General features: G+C 41.6%; 1 protein-coding gene across 1 annotated transcript; it reads left to right on the forward strand.

Annotated features, from left to right (window-relative positions):
* Positions 1 to 682: 682 nt before the first annotated feature.
* gpr37b (G protein-coupled receptor 37b) lies at positions 683 to 14,041 on the forward strand. The gene is made up of 2 exons (XM_026326959.1): positions 683 to 1,886; positions 11,364 to 14,041. The coding sequence occupies exons 1-2, from the start codon at positions 834 to 836 to the stop codon at positions 12,180 to 12,182; spliced, it is 1,872 nt and encodes a 623-aa protein (XP_026182744.1). The 5' UTR covers positions 683 to 833; the 3' UTR covers positions 12,183 to 14,041.
* Positions 14,042 to 19,676: the final 5,635 nt, after the last annotated feature.

A 19,676-nucleotide genomic window follows, 5' to 3' on the forward strand; every position in this document is an offset into this window, starting at 1 on the left:
AAATTAAAACTGTGTAATATATTTATAAGTATGTCTTTGCGGGCGTGGCTGGCTTGGCTGCCGGGGGGGATACAGCCTTATTCTGCTCTGGGGCTGCTGGATGCTCTATGATAAATGATAAGGAGTGACAGAACGAGGTTAGCCGCCAGGGGAGTCCATTTTCTTCCAGTGCACGGTCCAACCGGAGGAGAAAGCAGAGGAGGAGACACTGGACGCAAAGGAGGAAGAGACGAGAAACGGAGAGCGGAGCGACCGATTACTACCCCTCCTCTTTTCCTCTCTGTCACTCTCTCTCTCCTTCTACTCATGCGTGCATCACAACCTACTGGGCTTTACCCGGACTGCACCGCATTGACGCTGCTGCTGCTGCTGCCAACCGACCCAACCCACTGAACCAACGCACCAACCAACCTACACTCTGTCTGAGAATCTGTCCTTTCTGGATGCTGTTACCTCCAGCTGGAAACTGGATGTTTAACGGATTATGCATGTGGATATGCAACAATTCCATCTCTACCTCTCGTTGCTTCCTCCTCTCTGGATTCCGACTCTGATTCGCTGTCCTGCTCGGTAATGTCAAGACTTTGAACGCGGGAGTGACTCCGGGAGGAGGCAGTGGCTTGGAGATCATTGCCTCTGCAGCACGCAGTGCACAAGAAACTGGGACATAACTTGCAAGTTTAAAGAGCTCCTGTCATGAATGTAGCTATGGGCCCCACTCTGTGCTGTTTCCAACATGGGTGCTGACTGAATGGCACCGTATCCCCGCGCTGCCACAGAGGTATGAGGATGCACTTGTGAGGAATAAAATTGCGCTAATTAATTCCTGGACCATGCAGATTATGCCGCCGAGGACGTTATTTGTGTTACTAGTCCATGCACATGCGTTATTGTCTCTGAGAAATAATGGAGAAGTACGAACTAAAGAAGACAGCAACATCAGCGCATACTCTGCCAGGACTTTCCATGGGTCACTCGGGGAAAGTCATCAAAGCAAAGCCAGAGACCGTGCGCTCTCGCCGGGATACGCCACAGGTGCGTCCTCGGCGGAACTGCAGGGACAGCGGGTGATTGTCAGAGGGACCCTTAACTCCACTCACCCCTGGAAGAGGATAATTGCAGGAGAAACGAGGCGATTTGAACACAACAAACGCGACTTCAGTAGGACACCCGTAGAGGATCCCAACGCCTCTCACTGGGACCCGACGCGCCACCATAATAAGAGGATAAAGTTGAATGGCGGTCTTAGTAGTACGGGGACGCCAGCAGGTGGACACTACAATGCGGATAAGCCCTCTTCAATGGGCTGGGGAGACGGAGGAGGGGGGCCTGAAGAGAGCGACAGGCACAAGAGAGGCACAAAAGACGAGCAGAAGAAAGCCTGGAAGAGGGGGAGAACCCGGCTGAACAAAAGCTCGGTGCTTTTGGCTCAGTCTCACGCGTCGCCGTGGGAACCCATCCCCAAGCCGGTGGCTCTCACCTCCACCGACCTGCCCTTTGACCTCTTCACGAGGAGGAACGAGTTCTTCACTTTCAGAGAGGAGAACCCTTGGGACGCCACGCCGATCACCCCTCCCAGCTCGCAGGATTTCGGGGACGAGATCAAGAACCCCTTCTACCCGGTAACAAGTGAGACTTACGGCGCGTACGCGATCACGTGCGTGTCCGGGGTTATTTTCCTCGTGGGGATAGCGGGCAACATTGCTATCCTGTGCATCGTGTGCCAGAACTACTACATGAAGAGCATCTCCAACTCACTGCTGGCTAACTTGGCTGTCTGGGATTTTGTGCTCATCTTCTTCTGCCTGCCCATGGTGGTTTTCCATGAACTGACCAAGTCCTGGCTGCTGGGGGAATTTACCTGCAAAGTTGTGCCCTATGTGGAGGTAATTCTGTTCTATCCTTTCTTATATTTTGTTTTTATTCCACTCTGGCTCTGTCTCAGGGACAAATACCTCCGAATGTATTAGAGATGTTATATTTTTGAAGTAATACCCCCAGGCAGTATTGCCCCGGGGATGACAGATGGTAGATGAGGGTTCAACCTGTTCCATTTACATATTATCCACCTTGTGTGAAAAACACCTCTACAGTGACAACAGCAGTTACCTGTTCAGCTTCGGACTACGAAAATGAACTTTCACACCCTTGAAAAGAATTAAAGAGTTCAGAGTTGAGCGTCAGTTTTAAAGTTCACAGGATGTCACCTGAGCCAATAACAAAGACACGTTGTCAATTATGTACCTGCTGCTACTGGAGCGGCCTAAAGACATGTAGACAAGACATGTAAATACACACCAGGATGTAAGGCTATAGCTCACTATCTCCCTTTCAGCCTGACTTAATTCTTCTGTTGCTTGTGCATACACAAAGTGCAAAAATGTTGGTGTTACACCAACTGTGCCACACTTTGTTTGTCTATCTGCCTCACTCCTAAGTTCATGAGTAGTGGACACATGCTTGACAGGTTTTTACACCATGTTTATACTGTGCTTGCTGCCATCACAACAGTGCCTTCTGTAGAGAGCAGAGGTTTCCAGCTTGTTTTCAATGGCCATTACTACAGTCTGGCACAAGGAGAACACAGAGAGACAGCACGGATGGTTTGAAAGGTTTATCTCAACCAAAATACTAGATAAATTAGAGCTAATTGAAAGCAAGCAATTTACAGGTGATGCCTGAGATGCACAAGCAAGTGAAAACAAATGTAACCAAACCCCCAGAAAAAGACTAGATGTCATGAGAGAATCCATAGCTGGGCAACAAGCCAGAACAAGTGACCAGACTTAAACTCCACCCTCCAGATGTGACAGAGCCTGCAGGCAGGGAGGGCTATCACATAACGACGTGATCATTTCAGTAGGTGAACGGTATGTTGTTGTCTTTCTCGTGCCCCTGTATGTTTATAATTTGAAGATGTCAAGTTTGAGCTTTTACAAAATGAAAAGTGTTAAAAGCTTTGATTGACAAACATTTTCACAAACATCTATAGACACACATGAAGGCAAGAAAATAGACACCAGCTACCTGTGCTATTCATAGTGATCACAACCCTATTAGTCAGCTCATGTTCACCTGCCTCTGAGATACAATTTGAGTAGACGATCTCTTGTCATGCATACATTTATTTGCAGCAACTGAACCACACCCTCCTTAGTATATAATATAATGCACTAGTGTTAGTTATTTCTCTGTTGTTCACTATGCTGCAAACACCTTGTGAGTATACTTTTAATTATTAGGGGATTAGAGGCAAACAGACCCCCTCCCTGTGCTCTTGCTTATGAGCTACTAAAGCAGCAGATGATATTTAATTAGTTTAATACCACTGTTCAAGTGCATAGACAAAGTGTGTTTGTGTAGTAATAGTAGTGACATTTATGTGTATGTATTTATTATTGCATGTGTATATGTGTTGTGTCAGGACCTGTTTACTGGGGCCTGTATTCACAATGGCTTTAATGTGCCTGTGTTATGTGTGTGTATGTGTGCGCATGCATGTGTCAAAACAGGCTGTGAGTAATGCAGCCTGGGGCTCACACTCTCCCTGTGGAACATTCAGTGAAACACACACACACACACACACACACACACACACACACACACACACACACACACACACACACACACACACACACACACACACACACACACACACACACACACACACTCCAGAGTGACTTTGTTCTTCACTTAACCCAAATTCAGGAGATACCAACATTTGACCTGAAATAAAAACATACACAGACACACACACTGCTGCATATACGCATGACAGTTTTTTTCAAGCAAACATGAAACCCAACTTTCCATGTGCATGCATACATAATCAGAAGGTGGTATAGATTATGTGTCACTGTCCTTTGAGAGAAGAGCCTCTCTTGGTGCTGCCTTCAGTAAACCTTGTTTTATTCACTGTGTTTTCAAAGTGTGGAATTTTCACAAGGCAGCACAAGGAAAAAGCATTTTTAGATGTGCAACGTGAACAGAGTAGAGAAATTATAAAATGCAGCACAGACCAAAAACACAGTCAGCCTGCATTGTTTCATACTGCTGAAAATGCAGATGTCCCCTCAAGGCAGTGATGCACAGAGCATCAAATTCAGGAAAACCTAATGGGCAATAATTGGGGTCTTGCACCTGGCAGTTGATTAGGATGAGACTTGAAAGTATGCTAAAATAACAAACAACCATTGTAGTAAGCTTTTTATAAGTGAGAGTTGAAAATGAGTCATTTGTCAAGGTTTAATCCGAACTGTCTTGCTGTAATGCTGCGCTTCTACAAACTTTTTGTCTCATTAACCCCAAATAAATGGGCGCTTATGAATGAGTACAGGATGTTAAACTCTAATAATAACAGACACACATTTTCCTATTAATGCATGCCTGTTGGGAAAGATTCATTACTTAAACCAATGTCACAAATGCGATATGTAAAATCTAAATAAAATATGTATATTAAAATATTAAAAACCAAGAATTCATGGGCCTTTTATCAGATGCATCTTGCAGTTACTGTAAAACTGCATGTGTGCAATAGTCTAATGATTGCTCCTATAATCAGACAGACATGGCTGCATTCACACTTTCTTTGAAAGCTGATTTACAGCTAATTGCCATTCGTCATCATGGGGCATAAATCCAGGGATTCCCCACAGAGGTATTCCTCCTTTGTCAGCATTATGTTGGCAGTGAGTAAAACCACCATGTAGCATCTTACCAAATGCTATTGAGCCATAATGATTTACACTAATTAATAGTAGATGTGCATAAATGTAATTTCATAATATAGTACAGCTTTCATTCAACTCAAAGAGGTGTTTGGTGTTTGTGTGTCTCAGTTATGCATCTGACCTCTCCTGTGCTGAACACTGTACTATAGTCAGGCACTGTAGGCTGTCTCTGCTATGGCAAAAGATAGTGGGCTTCAGCAGAGAGAAAGACTATTGAAGCAGAGCAGGAAAGATGGTGATAAAAGTGACAAAGTGGCAGAAAGAGAAGGGAGGAGGACAAAGTGGGCTGTGAGCTGCATGGACCCACAGAGGGCCACAGGTAGACCCACATATTTTGTCCCAATTAGTGGAAACGGCAGCACATATATCAGCTTGACACATTCACATTCACTGTTCCAGCTCACACATGCATGCACATGAATACGCACAGTCAAGTAACTGAATCAGAATTCAAATGTGGTCTCTCTGCGTCAAAGAATATGTGGCCATTTCTCAAGACCAGGGGACCCTAGATGCAATTATGGTTCTCTTTCTAGTATTCCTATACTCCAGGATGATTACAGAACATTAATGGGTAGCTCTGGAGAGTTCCACCTCCTTGTTATATCAAGAAAGTCCATGAAAATAGGTTCAGTCTCTCACTATATATGTTATATACATCCACCACCATGTCTGTAGCCTGTGGAGACACACAGACACACATACAAAGTCACTAGGGTGTGTTGGTCCTCCAGATGGGTGGGACGGCCTTCTCTCCACTGATCACTGCCCACAGCTCTTCTCCCTATCTCTCTCCTTTCTCTCTCTCTCCGCATCAGCTATCTGTGATTAGAAGCAAGCCTCAAGGGAAGACCCACTCACACATACACACTTATATATGAAAGCATCTGGGCACACACACATACTGGATGCACACAGTTGCAGTATACACACTGTTGCAATACAGAAACGCAATTTAAGTATGCAAACACACACACACACACACACACACACACACACACACACACACACACACACACACACACACACACACACACACACACACACACACAGAGGTCTCATGCCCTCTGCGTTTTCAACCATTCTATTAGGCAGGCGAATGATAGTTAATAGGAGATATGTAAATCATTCAGGGTTTATAATTAGTGGCTCTACATAATGTATGATGGTGAGTCCATCCAGTCAGCTCTTTGTCCGTGGATGAGTAGATACTGTGTTTTGTGTGATGAGAAAAGACCGTACAACAGCATGAAGCAGAGATTAGGCTTGCTGTTAGATGCAATTAAGCAAATTGATAATTATTGCAGTAAATATGAAATATTCATTAGATGATTACCATTAAGAATTAGGTACGTTGGTAAAAATTAAGAAAAACTGCATATCAGCTTTAGATCAACATGGAAGAGGCTGTCATGCAGCCGGCCCTCAGAGAACAGAAACAGAAACGAATATGAAAGCTATTCCACTTTGCATTCCTTACAACATAACACTTCTAGGCAGAAATCAATGATCTGGAATGAGACTTTCAGTCAGCCAATGTACACTGAGCAAAATATTTTTGAATGTCCAGGGGAAATCTGCCACAGGTCAGGATATGGTTTAATGGAAGAGAAATTTATTGTCTGGAAGCATCTGCCTCAGACACACTGTAAAACACTGACTGAATGCAGAATGGAGTAGAATAGTGTAATGGATTGTTGCTATTAAGTTAATTAAAGAAGAAGATCAGGAAGAAAAATTGCAAGAGCTCACCCTACTTGTTTGTGAATATGGATCTTTGTTCCTGGCTGGTGGAGATAGCTGCTTTCTTCTTTTTGCCTTAAAACAGAAAACAATGGAATACAAGTAAATGGAGCTGAATAGACAGGAAGTTCATTCTTAACATCGGAAACAATAGACAATCTTTGCACAATGTTCATTCTGGAGCTTTTGATTGCACCACACAATCATCTTTGGTTGTTTGCCTGGTAACCTTGCAGTCATAACAAGAATGTGCTCATCCAAGAAATAGTTTGTGACATAAAACCACAACTTGTCATTTTTACACTTTTTTGAGTGGATTGAAAAAACTATGAGATATTAGATGTTAATAAGTGATACTATATATACTACTATAAATATATCGTGTAGATTTTACCTTTTCAAACACAGAAAACAATTAAATGTGAAAGTGTTTCTTTAAAGTGATCAGAAAGTAATGGAAACTGATAATATTGTGATTTAATAACTAAACAATTTCCATGACAAATGAGCAACTCCATTCACTGAGAAGGATCACAAGATGCAGTTTAAATATTTAGTGGAACTTGTGTTGAAAATGTCTTTGTCAAGTTAGAATGAAATACAATACAACAACTGTAGCTCTATGCACTAGCATCATCTCAGAAGAATCCTTATCAGCCCACAAGGAAGGATTTATACAATCTGTCTGCCATAATCCCACACATTCACGTATGCAGGCTCCATGCTACTCATATACACAAATTGACGCTGAAGCACTAATTTGAATAAACCTGAAAGTTTGTGTTTGTGTGCACAGATACATACTTACAAAAGGGAATGCATGCACTTGTTTCTCTACTCAAGCCAGCTGTTAAATGGATGGTGACTATCAGTGACAGGATGTCTGCTTAGAGTTATGTTCTGGTGAAGCCTACACTGGTGCTCGACATAAAAAAGCCAGCTGGAATAACCCTTTGTCTCCCTCACTCATTACTATAAGACTGTCTGTCTGTCTGTGTGTGTGTGTGTGTGTGTGTGTGTGTGTGTGTGTTGTGTTTCCACATTAGGCCATTCATCACCTGATAACACCCATTAGCCCTGACAGTGGCAGCAGTCACAGTATGGCCGCACAGGCTTCACCAGTCCTTGTTAAGGCCCAATTAATAATACAAGGCCTTTGTGCCACTAGCTCAAAAGACCTTTAATCAGGAAGTTAATGGGCTGTTATTAAAAACAGCACTGGGGGAAAATGTCTTTCTCACCTGCTGTGCCGATAGATGGCCAGAACCTGAAAAAAACGTGTTGTTCTTGAAAGGTCTTTTCATGTTTTTGATTTTTTTTTTTTTTGAGTCCTTGAAGTCCAGGTTTGAAAAGAAATACATGATATGAACTAGAAAAACTGTACTGAGCTATTCTACAAATCAATTCCTGACAAGTGATTTTGACATAAAGAGGTTAAAGGAAATATGATGCTTATAATGCAATTTACAGATAATTCAAAAAGCTGTGCATTAGAGGGGGACTTTGACATTTTGGGAAATATATTTATTGGTCTTTTCGCAGAAAGTTAGAAGAGAAGAGTTATATTACACTCCTGTCTGTACTGTCAATATATAGTTTAACATTTAGACTAGACAAAGGGAGGAATCATTTATTAGCTTATCTCTGTAACCAAATCTGTTAGACAATAGATGTTTAAAGCCACAATATGTGGGTTTACAGTGGGCCTGGTGCTGTTTCTTGGCTGTACACACTGGATTACTATCTAAGCTATGTGACTGTAGCCTTATATTTACCATACAGACGTGCAAGGTGTATCGGCCTTGTCATCTAACTTTGGCAAGAAAGCAAACATTTCCCAAATGTCAAACTATACCGTTAAAGTAAGAATGAGCACAGAAACTACAAATGTCTTATTTACTTTAGGGTTTCCAGATAATTGCATTTAGTAAGATTTAAATGATAATATTGCAGGAGTGCCATTTCCAGCCGAAGGCTAGCAGGCCTGTTATCTTTCCAACAGGTAATATGATGCTGCTGTTTGGAAAAAATGCCACATTAACAGTGTTAATCATTCTGAAGATGTCATGGCTCAGTTCTCTCTTCCTGTCTCCTTGGGCTGTGCTTAATGCACTGATGTGTCCCCCTACTATATTTCACTCTCACTCTCTCGCTTCTTTCATTCTTAGTTTCTCCCGCTCAGTCATTTGTTTCTTCTCCCTCTTCCATTCTTCTTTCTTCCCTGTTTTTCACTCATTTCCATAACCCTCTTCCACAAACACACAGACACACACAACTCCACCACCCCACCAGGCCTGACTCTTGCACTCTCTCTCTCTCACATCCCCCTCTAGTACAAAGCTATGCTTGTTTGTCCTGCTGCTGCTCTCCTCCCCAACACGCTGATCAAAGCTGGGTTTCCTGGTTCTCCGTGACAGCCTTTAGAGCCATTCCAACCCTGTTGTTCAAGCCATGAAATATTCACCACATGCAAGAACCTGTATTGTGTATTGGATACCTATGTGTATGTGAGTGTGTGTGCGCGTGTGCTTTCTTCAGCCCACATATGGAAATTGGAAATACAGGTGTGCTTGGTATGCATGTTTATAGAGAATAAATTGGGTCTTGTGCAGCCTGATATGATGCTTTTTTAACATTTACAAAACACCTTATAATGATTTAGGGCTTATCTCCATGGACAAATGGAGCCTTTAGCTGTTCTGCATTAAACACTAAAATCTATGCCCAACATGCATTTTTTAGTGTGTAATTTGCAGAATGGGAGGGAGAAGAAGCAGTGAATGGTGTGTGAGTCAGAGAGTGAAATGAGCTGAGCTGTAGTGTTTGTCAGCAGCATGTTGCAGTTGAAATGTGCCTGTCTGAAGGTTTTCAAAATCCTGTATAACCTTAGTTTCATAACAGCTCCAGAGTGACACTCATGTCTTTATGGTTATTACAATACATTTAGTCACAATAAATATATTTACAGATAAAACAGGAATATCAGATTGCCATGTGGTGTCATTAGAAGGATTTTTTCAGATTTTCCCCTGGGTCAAGGTGTATTTCTTTAAAGGGCCATTTCAAACTTTATGTGTACTACACATCAAAAGAAATCCTGCCCCTGTAACTCTGCATAAGCATGACTAACGTTTCTGAGCGTTTTAAATGTGCTTTTTTGTGTTGTAATTGTTAACAAACACCTGTAGACACTGAAAATAAGATTAACTCAAAACTGCTGCACAGTCTCCAGCGTTTATTTGATTTTTGGTGAGTGGTTTTCCACGCATGGTTGACTAAGTGTAAGAGGACAACATCTGCCAAGTGCACTCCAATTTTGAGATCTGCCCAAAACACCTAAGGGATTAATCCCTCGGGAGTTTGAATAAATCGCTCACATAAAAGTGCTTGGCTTTCAATGATTCCAGGTTGTGCTGAAAATAATCCATCACTTAAATACCTAATAAATAATGATTGTTCTTCTTGGGCCAAATTTCAGAACAATTCACTGCAATTACAGTTACAAGATTAAGGCATGATGGCAGGTAATAGGCCTTCCTGGTCCAACACAGTCACATTGATTACAGTCATTGTTCCGTGTGCTGGAGTCTGTGGGTGGTTTGTCTGGCCCACTCACCCCTCACTGTTGCATTTGGTCACCCTTCATTAACCTGGATAGGACCTCCATGTGTGTCAGAGAGTCAGTGTGTGTGCGTGACAGGCCTAGATACACAGAACATCTTGCAGTGTGTGTGTGGACATCTATATCTGGCCAGAAAATATACATATGTTTAGAGCACTAAAACTGTGGCTCACTGGGGCCATCTGGAAAGCAGGCTGTTGTAATTAAATTTGATATGAAGGGAGGAACGGAGGCGGTAAAGGAAGGGGGCTGTACAAAGGGCAACGAAGGGTGAGGACGAGGATGAGGACAAAACAGAAAGAGATAAAAAAGTAAGAGACAAAAAAAAATAAGCAAGGTCAAACAGGTTTGGAGGAAGATCGTTGGCTCTTCTGACAGATTTGGTGCTGGAGGCAAAAGCATGGAAGACACTGGTTCATATAAGGACAAAGGTGTACCACACACACATACACATGCCAGCTGCAGAGGGTGCCCACTCTGCCAAAAATGTTAATCCAACAGATGCTTTCACATGCAGAAGACATTTTTGAACTCTCTGAAGCATTAAAAGGAAAACCACGGGATGTTTAGGAAGTTTGTTACTGAGTAAGTAATTGGGCAGGAGGTGTTCAGTGAGTGAATGCTGTGACAACAGCTTTTAATGCATTCTGTTACTCACTAGCTGCATGTGGTTTCAATTGGTTTCTGTTTGTCCTTGCCTTATTTTCCCTCACACACATCCAGGGATGCTACACAGTGTTAGCAGCAACAGTCTTCCTGTGTTTCCCTTGCTCTACTACTTGTACAGTAATTACACCAGTGTCAGGTGCACCTAAAGGCCAATACCATTATTGTGTGTCCTCTTTTTACTTATGTGGTGGTAGCTGACTTGTCAACTGATAGAAAGACCTTTGTTTACAGGGAATGTAAGGGAGTCTATTTGTTTGCGTTAACTGCAGCCTTTCTTTAAGATGCTTCAAGATAATACCAGTGAATCTGACTACACTAGAGATGATGTTGTCAGTTCCTTCACTAAAGACTGGGGACCTGAAAAAGTATCACGCTCAGTATCACACACAGCTGAGCCCACCTGTCAGGTGAAATGAGTGTAGATTCACTATCACTAGGCTAAGGTTTTAATCAGCTTTATTCTATGCTGTTGTGTGTGTAGAGCTTCAAGATATAAACAGTGATCTTCAGGCACAATCATTCATTTGAATAAATCCCCTGCCAGCCACCAGAACAAATGCCTGTACTTTAATTCTGATGAATTTTTCTCTTCTCAGGTGGCTTCTTTGGGCGTGACAACCTTCACCCTGTGCGCTCTGTGCATCGACCGCTTCCGTGCAGCCACTAATGTCCAGATGTACTATGAGATGATTGAGAACTGCACCTCTACTACTGCCAAGCTAGCTGTCATCTGGATCGGTGCCCTCCTCTTGGCCCTCCCAGAGCTTCTTATCCGCCAGCTGGTGGCAGAGGACACAGGAATCCCAGACGAGCCTCCTGTTGAACGCTGTATTATCAGAATATCCACTTCACTTCCTGACATGCTCTACGTGCTGGGCCTGACCTATGAGGGTGCTCGGCTGTGGTGGTGTTTTGGCTGCTACTTTTGCCTCCCCACGCTTTTCACCATTGGTTGCTCGTTGGTAACGGCACGCAAGATCCGGCGTGCGGAGCAGGCCAGTGTGCGCAGCAACAAAAAACAGATCCGGCTGGAGAGCCAGATGAACTGCACTGTTGTGGCACTGGCAATTGTGTACGGTGCATGTGTGGTTCCTGAGAACATCTGCAACATAGTTTCTGCATACATGGCAGCCGGTGTTCCCGAGCACACAATGTCGGTCCTCCATCTTCTCTCCCAGTTGCTGCTCTTCTGTCGGGCCGCGGTGACGCCGGCGCTGCTGCTCCTGCTCTGCCGCCCCCTCGGCAGGGCCTTCCTGGACTGCTGCTGTTGCTGCTGCTGCTGTAACCACGCGCCCTCTTCGGCCACGGCCAGTGACGACAACGAACATGAGTGCACCACCGAGTTGGAGCTGTCGCCGTTCAGCACCATCCGCAGGGAGCTAAGTAACTACACACCTGCGGGCTCCAACTGCTAAGCTGACATTCCTCATCAGGATGGAGATCCCTGCTCTCTGCCGGTTACTAGTATTTCACAGACTTGGCTAGTGAAGATTTACCTTACCTAGTCAAGTCACATTTTTAAATGGGTGCATGAAGGAAGTTGGACACAGAATAATCATGTCCAGCCAGTGTCCTATGTCCTCAGCGTTCATTCTTTACAATAACACTGTACATTGACAGTAACTGTATAACCCTTATTTCCCAGGAAAGCTAACAAAAAGCAAAATCGTCTTTTCATTCATGCCCTGGGGTGCTCATAAAACAGGGTCAGTGCATTATGAGCAATCCTGCCTAAAACCTTTACAATTTAGAAACCTCCCTTCTGTAGACTTTTTCTGCCTACGTATTGTTGGACAACGGGGATGGCCTCTGTTTGATATCTTCTTCCTCATGATAGATTTGAATTAAGTTAATTTCTTTGAAATAACTTTAGTCTGATGCTAAATAGTGAGCAGAACAAACTGATGGGCTCATGAGAAGCTGTCAATGCCAGTTGCCTTTCAAACGTGTCCCTGGTAAAATGATCAGGACTCGATACATTATTATTCACAGGACAACCTTGTACAATAATTCAAACACAGAACTCAGTAGGCTGACACTGCCTATAGAAGTACAGGACTCAGTTTTCAGACTACATAAGCTATAAAAGTACACATATGGGAACAAGGCAAAGGTAATGACAGCTTGCAAGAAGAAAACAAGGACGATATTGCATTGGAGAATCCAAATGTACACAGCAAAACTTACACTGTATATTGAAAAATATCCAGTTGACTCAAACATAACTGGGCTGGTCTCAGAGAACAAACATGGACTTAAGTGGAAGTAAATGTTTTGTATTGGACTAATTGAAATGACATTAGATTTGAACGTAGTGGACTGGAATCATGTGAAACACTACAGATGAAATTTAATGATGTGAATATTAATTGAGTGGAAAGTAATGGAACATAACAGTGGGGTATAATTGAAAGGGATGGAATCAGCATGGACTGGACTGAAAATGAATCTGCACTACACTGTTGTATGATGTTACGCCTTACACTTCGGGCTGTATATATATTGTACACTTTCTTTGGTGCTCTTATGATGAATGCGCTGTAAACAACAAATCCATTGGTTCGACTTAGAATTGCAAGTAATTGAGCTTTGTAGTATGTTTTTGGACAAGAAGACAGATTACAGTTATGTGATTCTGGAATACAAAAACAATAATGTGGTAAAAGAAGAAATAAAAACCAATGCAGAGTTGAACTGAGCTGCCACTGACAGTTTACAAAGATGGCCTGAATCTGCCTTTAAGTAGGGTTGTGAAATCAACTGTAAACTACAAATATGACATTTATTAGTAATTACATTAGTATGTACAAGGTCACTGGTAAACACTGATAAAAAGGTAAACATTTAATAAGTTCTAATCGAAGTTGTCAAAGAGTTTTTCTGTAATAGATGCAATAATTAACTAGTATCTGCATATTTTTTATTACATTATTACATTTTTTATTAAAAAACTTGACATCTTGATTTTTGACATCTAATACCGTTTGCAGTTTCATTACTTGAATTTTTAAAGAGAACCAATGAAATGTTTTTGACAGCGTATAAATTTACAAGTGTATCGTACTGTAAATCTGTTTTCTTAATCCTACTAATCAAACCTGGGTCAAAACAAGGTTCAAACCATCTTTACAGCTTACCACAATGCTGGTGACAATATATATCAAAAGCTGAACAGCCCAGTTATTTGCTACATCGGGTATTATGCAGAGGTGTGTAGAGGATTTCTGAGGATAACCAAAATAACTCTAAAAAGCCTTTATTTTGTTGATTTAAAAAAAAAAAAACATTTACAACTACTTATAATGGTAGTGAATTCTGTGATGACCCAGGTGTGATGTTCATTGGTATACTGTATATTGCAATGAATCTTTTGCATACAATTCTGCACTGCCAAACACCTTCTCTCTGTCTTTTGTGCTCTTGTGGTAGTAGCACACTATCTCTGGGTGTATCTCTGAGCAGGGAGGTCAGTTTGCCTTCAGATCCATCAATACAGTGAAAAAAAAACAGAAAACATCAATCATAAAAGCCTAGACAGCATGTAGGGCCAGTCATAGTTAAGATGTACGTTTTCACTATAGTGGAGATGGATAAAGGGTGTTTTTTTGTGCTTGAGCTGGAGGCAGCAGCTCTAATGAACTCCTGTTTATGACCTCCAAGAGATCCAGGTGGATGTATCCTCTAGTTGGCACTGCCTGCAGTTCCTCAGGTTAATAGAGGAAATGGGCAAAATCATAGCAGCTCTGCAACACAATACGCCACAGCCTGTTTGACAGCACTTTTTATTACCATCACTATGAGGATATTGTGGGCCAATCTTTAAATCTGTCCAGGGATCTTAGTTTTTATGTTCTTGCACCAGCTCCACTTTTCCCATTAAATCACTTTGTCTCTGTGGGCGAAACTCTTGATTTCCCATCTGTTTTTTGATGGAACTCAAGTGTAAACTGACCTCTAATCCTGATTAGCCTTTTTCTGCATATTTCTGGGAGTATAGCTCTAAATGGCTCAGTGTGTAGTAAACTATTGATGAAGTGATTCTTGTAAATCAGTCAGTGAGACGTTTATTCTGAACTTTGTGAGTACCCTCTTCACTCTGAGCAAGATGTGTCTGTATTTGATACCTGAAAATGTAAGCACATGACCACTATTGTCTCTAAGTCTAGTCACTGATTTCAAAATAGCTTTTTATATAGCCCGACTGTCCCTTTGGTTATCAAAGACCTTTATCTTGAAAACTGTATATTAAAATCCTAAATGTACCATTACTGTGGTGCTGATGTGTGCTGGCTGTTGTTTGGGCTTAGCAAAAACATTTTTATGATGAGACCAAAGCACTTCATCTTTAATCTTTGTCTAATCTTCACAAAAACTCTTTGTAATCCAAAAGACTCTAAGTATTTTAACCCAGCCTCTTGCCTCCATGCCAAAGGTCTGTTGCCATGGATACTATTACTATTAGAGGGGTGCTCCCTATTATTAATGCTCTTTCTTAGAATAAAGTGGTTGAAATTGACACAGCACAAGGCGAGAGGGGTGTGTAGTAGTTGTATATGTCAAGCATCAAAGTCAGTGCATCCGACAATTCCCATAATGCAAAGTACTGATATTTTCTCAGACTTGACATCGTCTTCCAGAGCCACGTTGTGCAGCTGTTTTCACAGGCTAAGTGGTGACCATGACAGGTAAGATTTCATTATATTACAACAAGATGTTTAGAGGCCAGTCAAGTAGGAGACATTTTGCGTCCAGCAGTATTAATATTAGCATAGATTCACAGACTGCTATACAAGCTCAGCCAAAACTGTCTGGTGACCGACAATGAGGTTGAAATGAAAGTGAGATTTTCTTTTGAAATATGGAGAAAAACTCCCTAAACAGTGTATCCTCATGTCCTGCTTTCCTCAAGACCCTCCTACTGCAGCTATACTATAGAAGAAAATGTCTTCATTTTTCTTGGTCTTCACATAACAGACCCTTTAAAATATTCATCAGCGATGTATCACTGTGCTCTGTTCTCTCATCACATCCTACACGCCCTCTCTCTCTTGCTCCTCTCCTATTTCTTTGTTGCATACATAGTGTTATACAACGATGACGATAGCAGCCGACGTCCTGGATCTGTGTTTGCGATAAGGATGCACAACAGAACTGTTTATATCTCCTGTAACAGAATTAGCTCTGTGCTGGAACACTGAGCAGATGCCAGAAAGCTTCCACAACCGCCAAAGACATGGTGCCAAAGACGTGGTGCTTGGTCCACCCAGAGGACGCCACACTCTCCCACTGTTCTGAGCAGGTGGTCATTTAATTTTCTCTATCCATCTTACTTTGTCTCATGTCAAGCATTAACATCATTTGACATTATTTTAAGCTTAGACCAAATTAGAAAGTTTTATTTTTTGTCTATTATTCTTAAATCAAGTGCTCATTTTACACTCTGAATCATATCCACCAACTATGTGTCATTTATCTCCCACACAGAAAAGAAAGCCAAATTATAAAGCGTCTGATGAAAAATGAGGAATTGTTCACTTTGAAATGCGCCACAATTCAGGCTTTTATCTGTTGTCTCTCCTATCTCCTCCCTCCTGTCACAGAATAAGCAGTGTGTGTGGTGTGTGTGTGATGTGTGTGGTGTGTGTGTGCGTGTTACAGGGCATCTCGTCACAGAAAAGCTGACAGGCGATCTGCCACTCATCTTGGTAATTTCCCCCAAACAGTAGGCCTCCTGCCAGGGCACTCACTCACGCTCAGTCAGCCTCAATCACCACCACACTTGCTAAAGTGTCTGCAGCCCTGACTGTGTGTGACTGTTTTTGTGTGTCTTTGTTGTTTCATTATGTGATTGTCTTCAAAAGCCTTTTCCCCGATTTCAGCTTCCTATTGTTGCAAAGTCTTTTCATGATCAAACACTGAGAAGTTCTGATTCAGTCGTTTCACTGGCACTTTTTAATCTCTTCTATAGTGCTGCCATTTTCAGCTCTACAGGACCAATTCAGCAGCATGTTGCCGGGACAGTACTGTCACATATAATGTTTGTTGGACACTCATCAGTTAATTATTGCCTTGCTTCTCTTATTTTTAAATCAATTTAAAGAATAAAGTTAATCAGTAAACAGGGTTTCACTAAGATGGCACAAACCAGCTGCTGCCAAGCTGAATGGGGCCAAAAGAAGGTAGGATTACTGTACATCAGTGACATGGCAGTTAAATTACAGCATGATCTACAAATAACGCTGAGTGTTGCAGTACTTTCCGCTTCTCCATGTATCAAAAGGGAACAAACTGTGCTAAGGAAAAACAGACTAAGGACAGAAGAAAGATGGAGGATCTGCCTCTGCTGCTGACAACATGTATTTACTGTATCAACCCAGGTTTCTTACCCAGGCTTCCTACTGCAGTGTTTTTGGTACATAACATAAAAACACATCTGAACTCTTGTTTTTCCCAGTCTCATTTAAGGTCCCTGTGTAGCCTGTGTAATCTACTATATATAATGGTTATTGGAAAACTAATCCATAGAGGGATTGTACATAAAGTCTTTTTTAAGATAGCTGTTCAGAGATCCTTATTCTCCCTGCAGACACACTCCCACCTTTCTGTTTTTCCAAATGTAGCTGGGCATTCATTAAAAACAGGAAGTTCCAGCCAAGCAATCTGGCTAGGGCTTTTCTGGCTGTGCTTTATGAATGGTTGCTAGGTAACCTGGGAGTTAAGTTACCGTCCTTCTAGCTAACTTTCTCCTGTTTTCCTTTTTCTGTAGCATTGCATCAAAAAGGTGAGTTATTTGTTAAAAAAAAAAGTGAAATTACTGGTAACATTTTGTTTTCAACTTGTTGATTACTAATGCCCTACAATAAAATAACTATTACTACAATTTTATTTTAATTTTGCATGTCTTGCTTATATTTTCATTTGATTTTGGAGATTCACATGGATGATTAATTTTTGAAAATGATGCTGATGTGTACAGTATGTACACTTTGTAGAAATGATTGTGGCAGTGTGGAAGTCAGCCGTTTTTGTTATTGTACAATAGTAGTCAGCGCTTGGAGATATACATGCATGCAAACACAAGCAGGCAGAAACATGCAATCAGTCCAACAGTATCACACACACACACACACACACACACTGGAGATTTAAATCAATATTACGTTTATGTATGTGCTAAGTGAGACTTTTCATTTTGAAGATTGTATTACATTGCGAAGATATACAGACACTGTCCATTGGGAACTTCTCAGTAATCTTCTTCTCATCCATCCTCTCCCTCTATACCTTTCTAACTCCTGTCTCTCCATCCATTCATTTCTCATCCTCTCTGAGTGCAATCCTGCCCTCTCATACATTTTAATGTCAGCGGTTTGATATGGCTGGTCAGAAATCATTCAAATGCATCCGCTTGTGTTGAATAAATACATAATTTAGCAACACAAGTCAACTTCTGTTCAGTGTTGTGGAAAAGACAAGATAAATATTTCACATTCTGAAGAGTGGGAGGAATGGGATGTAATTTGAGATGAGATGCTGAACTTTGTGTGGCTGCCAACTCTAATTTAGGAAGTGTTTCTGCTAGAATTTTCACTGAGTCTTGGTCTTGCTTAAATGCAACAGAGAGCTACTGTCATGCAGTTTAGTTTTACCTAACAGAAGCAAGAAAATTGGTTTGAAAAACATGAGAAACAAGCAAATAGGAGAAGAAAATTATGCTATTCACAACACTATAACCAAGTGACCTGAAAATACAGGTATCAAACCGAGGAGAAGCAGCACTTTGCAGTACTGTTCAAAACACAACAAAGCACATCTTGTTAGTGTTGAGTCCACCTAGTCAATTTCTTAAACAGTGCCACATACACTGAATAGATGGATTAGGTCACACATCTGATAGTGATCATCTTTATGTATAAGACAGAACTAGTCAAGCTGTAAGTCAGTGGGTCAAACCCTCATCTCCTACCCATTTCCAGTGCCTGTGAGTCGGCATGTCAGCGGGATGTAGGTTAACACGGGTGACAGGGAGGGCACGCGGTGTCACCCTGTGTGCTGTGTCTTTTGATTGTCTCCTTTGTTCTGATACAGACAATCTTCCTGTCTCTTCAGTCTGGTCCTAAACTGATAAATGCATTTCAAAAGCTGTATTACACTTCCTCCTTTACTTGTAATAGTCATTTGCCAGCTAAAGTAATGAGGATGATTTGTCTTTGCAACACGGTCATGCAACACATGTTTTGTGCATTTTGCAGCTGAAAGAAGAGTGTTCAATCATTGCACCTCATTTTATAAATGTGTTTCGAAACATTTAAAATAATTATCTCTACGTGGTTTTCTAAAAATTCTGGTTTAAACCTCATTCCATTCAGCGTGTGCTACGATCAAACAGAAAATACTATAGATGGGTCATAATCAACATAATGTTGTGTGCACAGACACCTACGTTCCCAGGGCACCTGAGCAAGCATGTTGCTATGGATACCACTCCACATAAAACCCATTACATCTCAAGCCAATTAATGATATGTTTAAGATACTCCACCTCAAAGCATATTGTATCCCATCTCGCTATCTCCTGTACCAGTGCATAGTACCCATGGGGACTCTCATGAGAGTTATGAATCTTAAAGTAAGGATCTCGAAATAAAATCTTGTACTATTTATAAGTCAAAGAACTTTGGTTTTGGATTGTAGCTGTAGAGCTGTGTTCTTTCAGACAAAAGGTGTAAGAAAAAACCTCAGTGTGAGATAAGGAGGTATTATTTCTCAGGAGCTACATTTCAGAATTATGAGAAACTGATACAAAAATGTTATGCTGGTGTTAAAACAAGCTTAGGTTCGCTCTGCATCGTCCGGTGCCAGCAGACGGGGATGTATAGATCCAGTGATACACTTGGCCGAGCAAACCA

The sequence above is a fragment of the Mastacembelus armatus genome, chromosome 23, assembly GCF_900324485.2.
Source record: "Mastacembelus armatus chromosome 23, fMasArm1.2, whole genome shotgun sequence".
NCBI classification, from domain to species: Eukaryota; Metazoa; Chordata; class Actinopteri; order Synbranchiformes; family Mastacembelidae; genus Mastacembelus; species Mastacembelus armatus.

Coding starts and splice junctions, on each gene's coding strand:
- gpr37b (XM_026326959.1), top strand. CDS start 834: ATGCAGATTATGCCGCCGAGGACGTTATTTGTGTTACTAGTCCATGCA. Junction 1,887..11,363: donor AAGTTGTGCCCTATGTGGAG/GTAATTCTGTTC, acceptor TTCTCTTCTCAG/GTGGCTTCTTTGGGCGTGAC.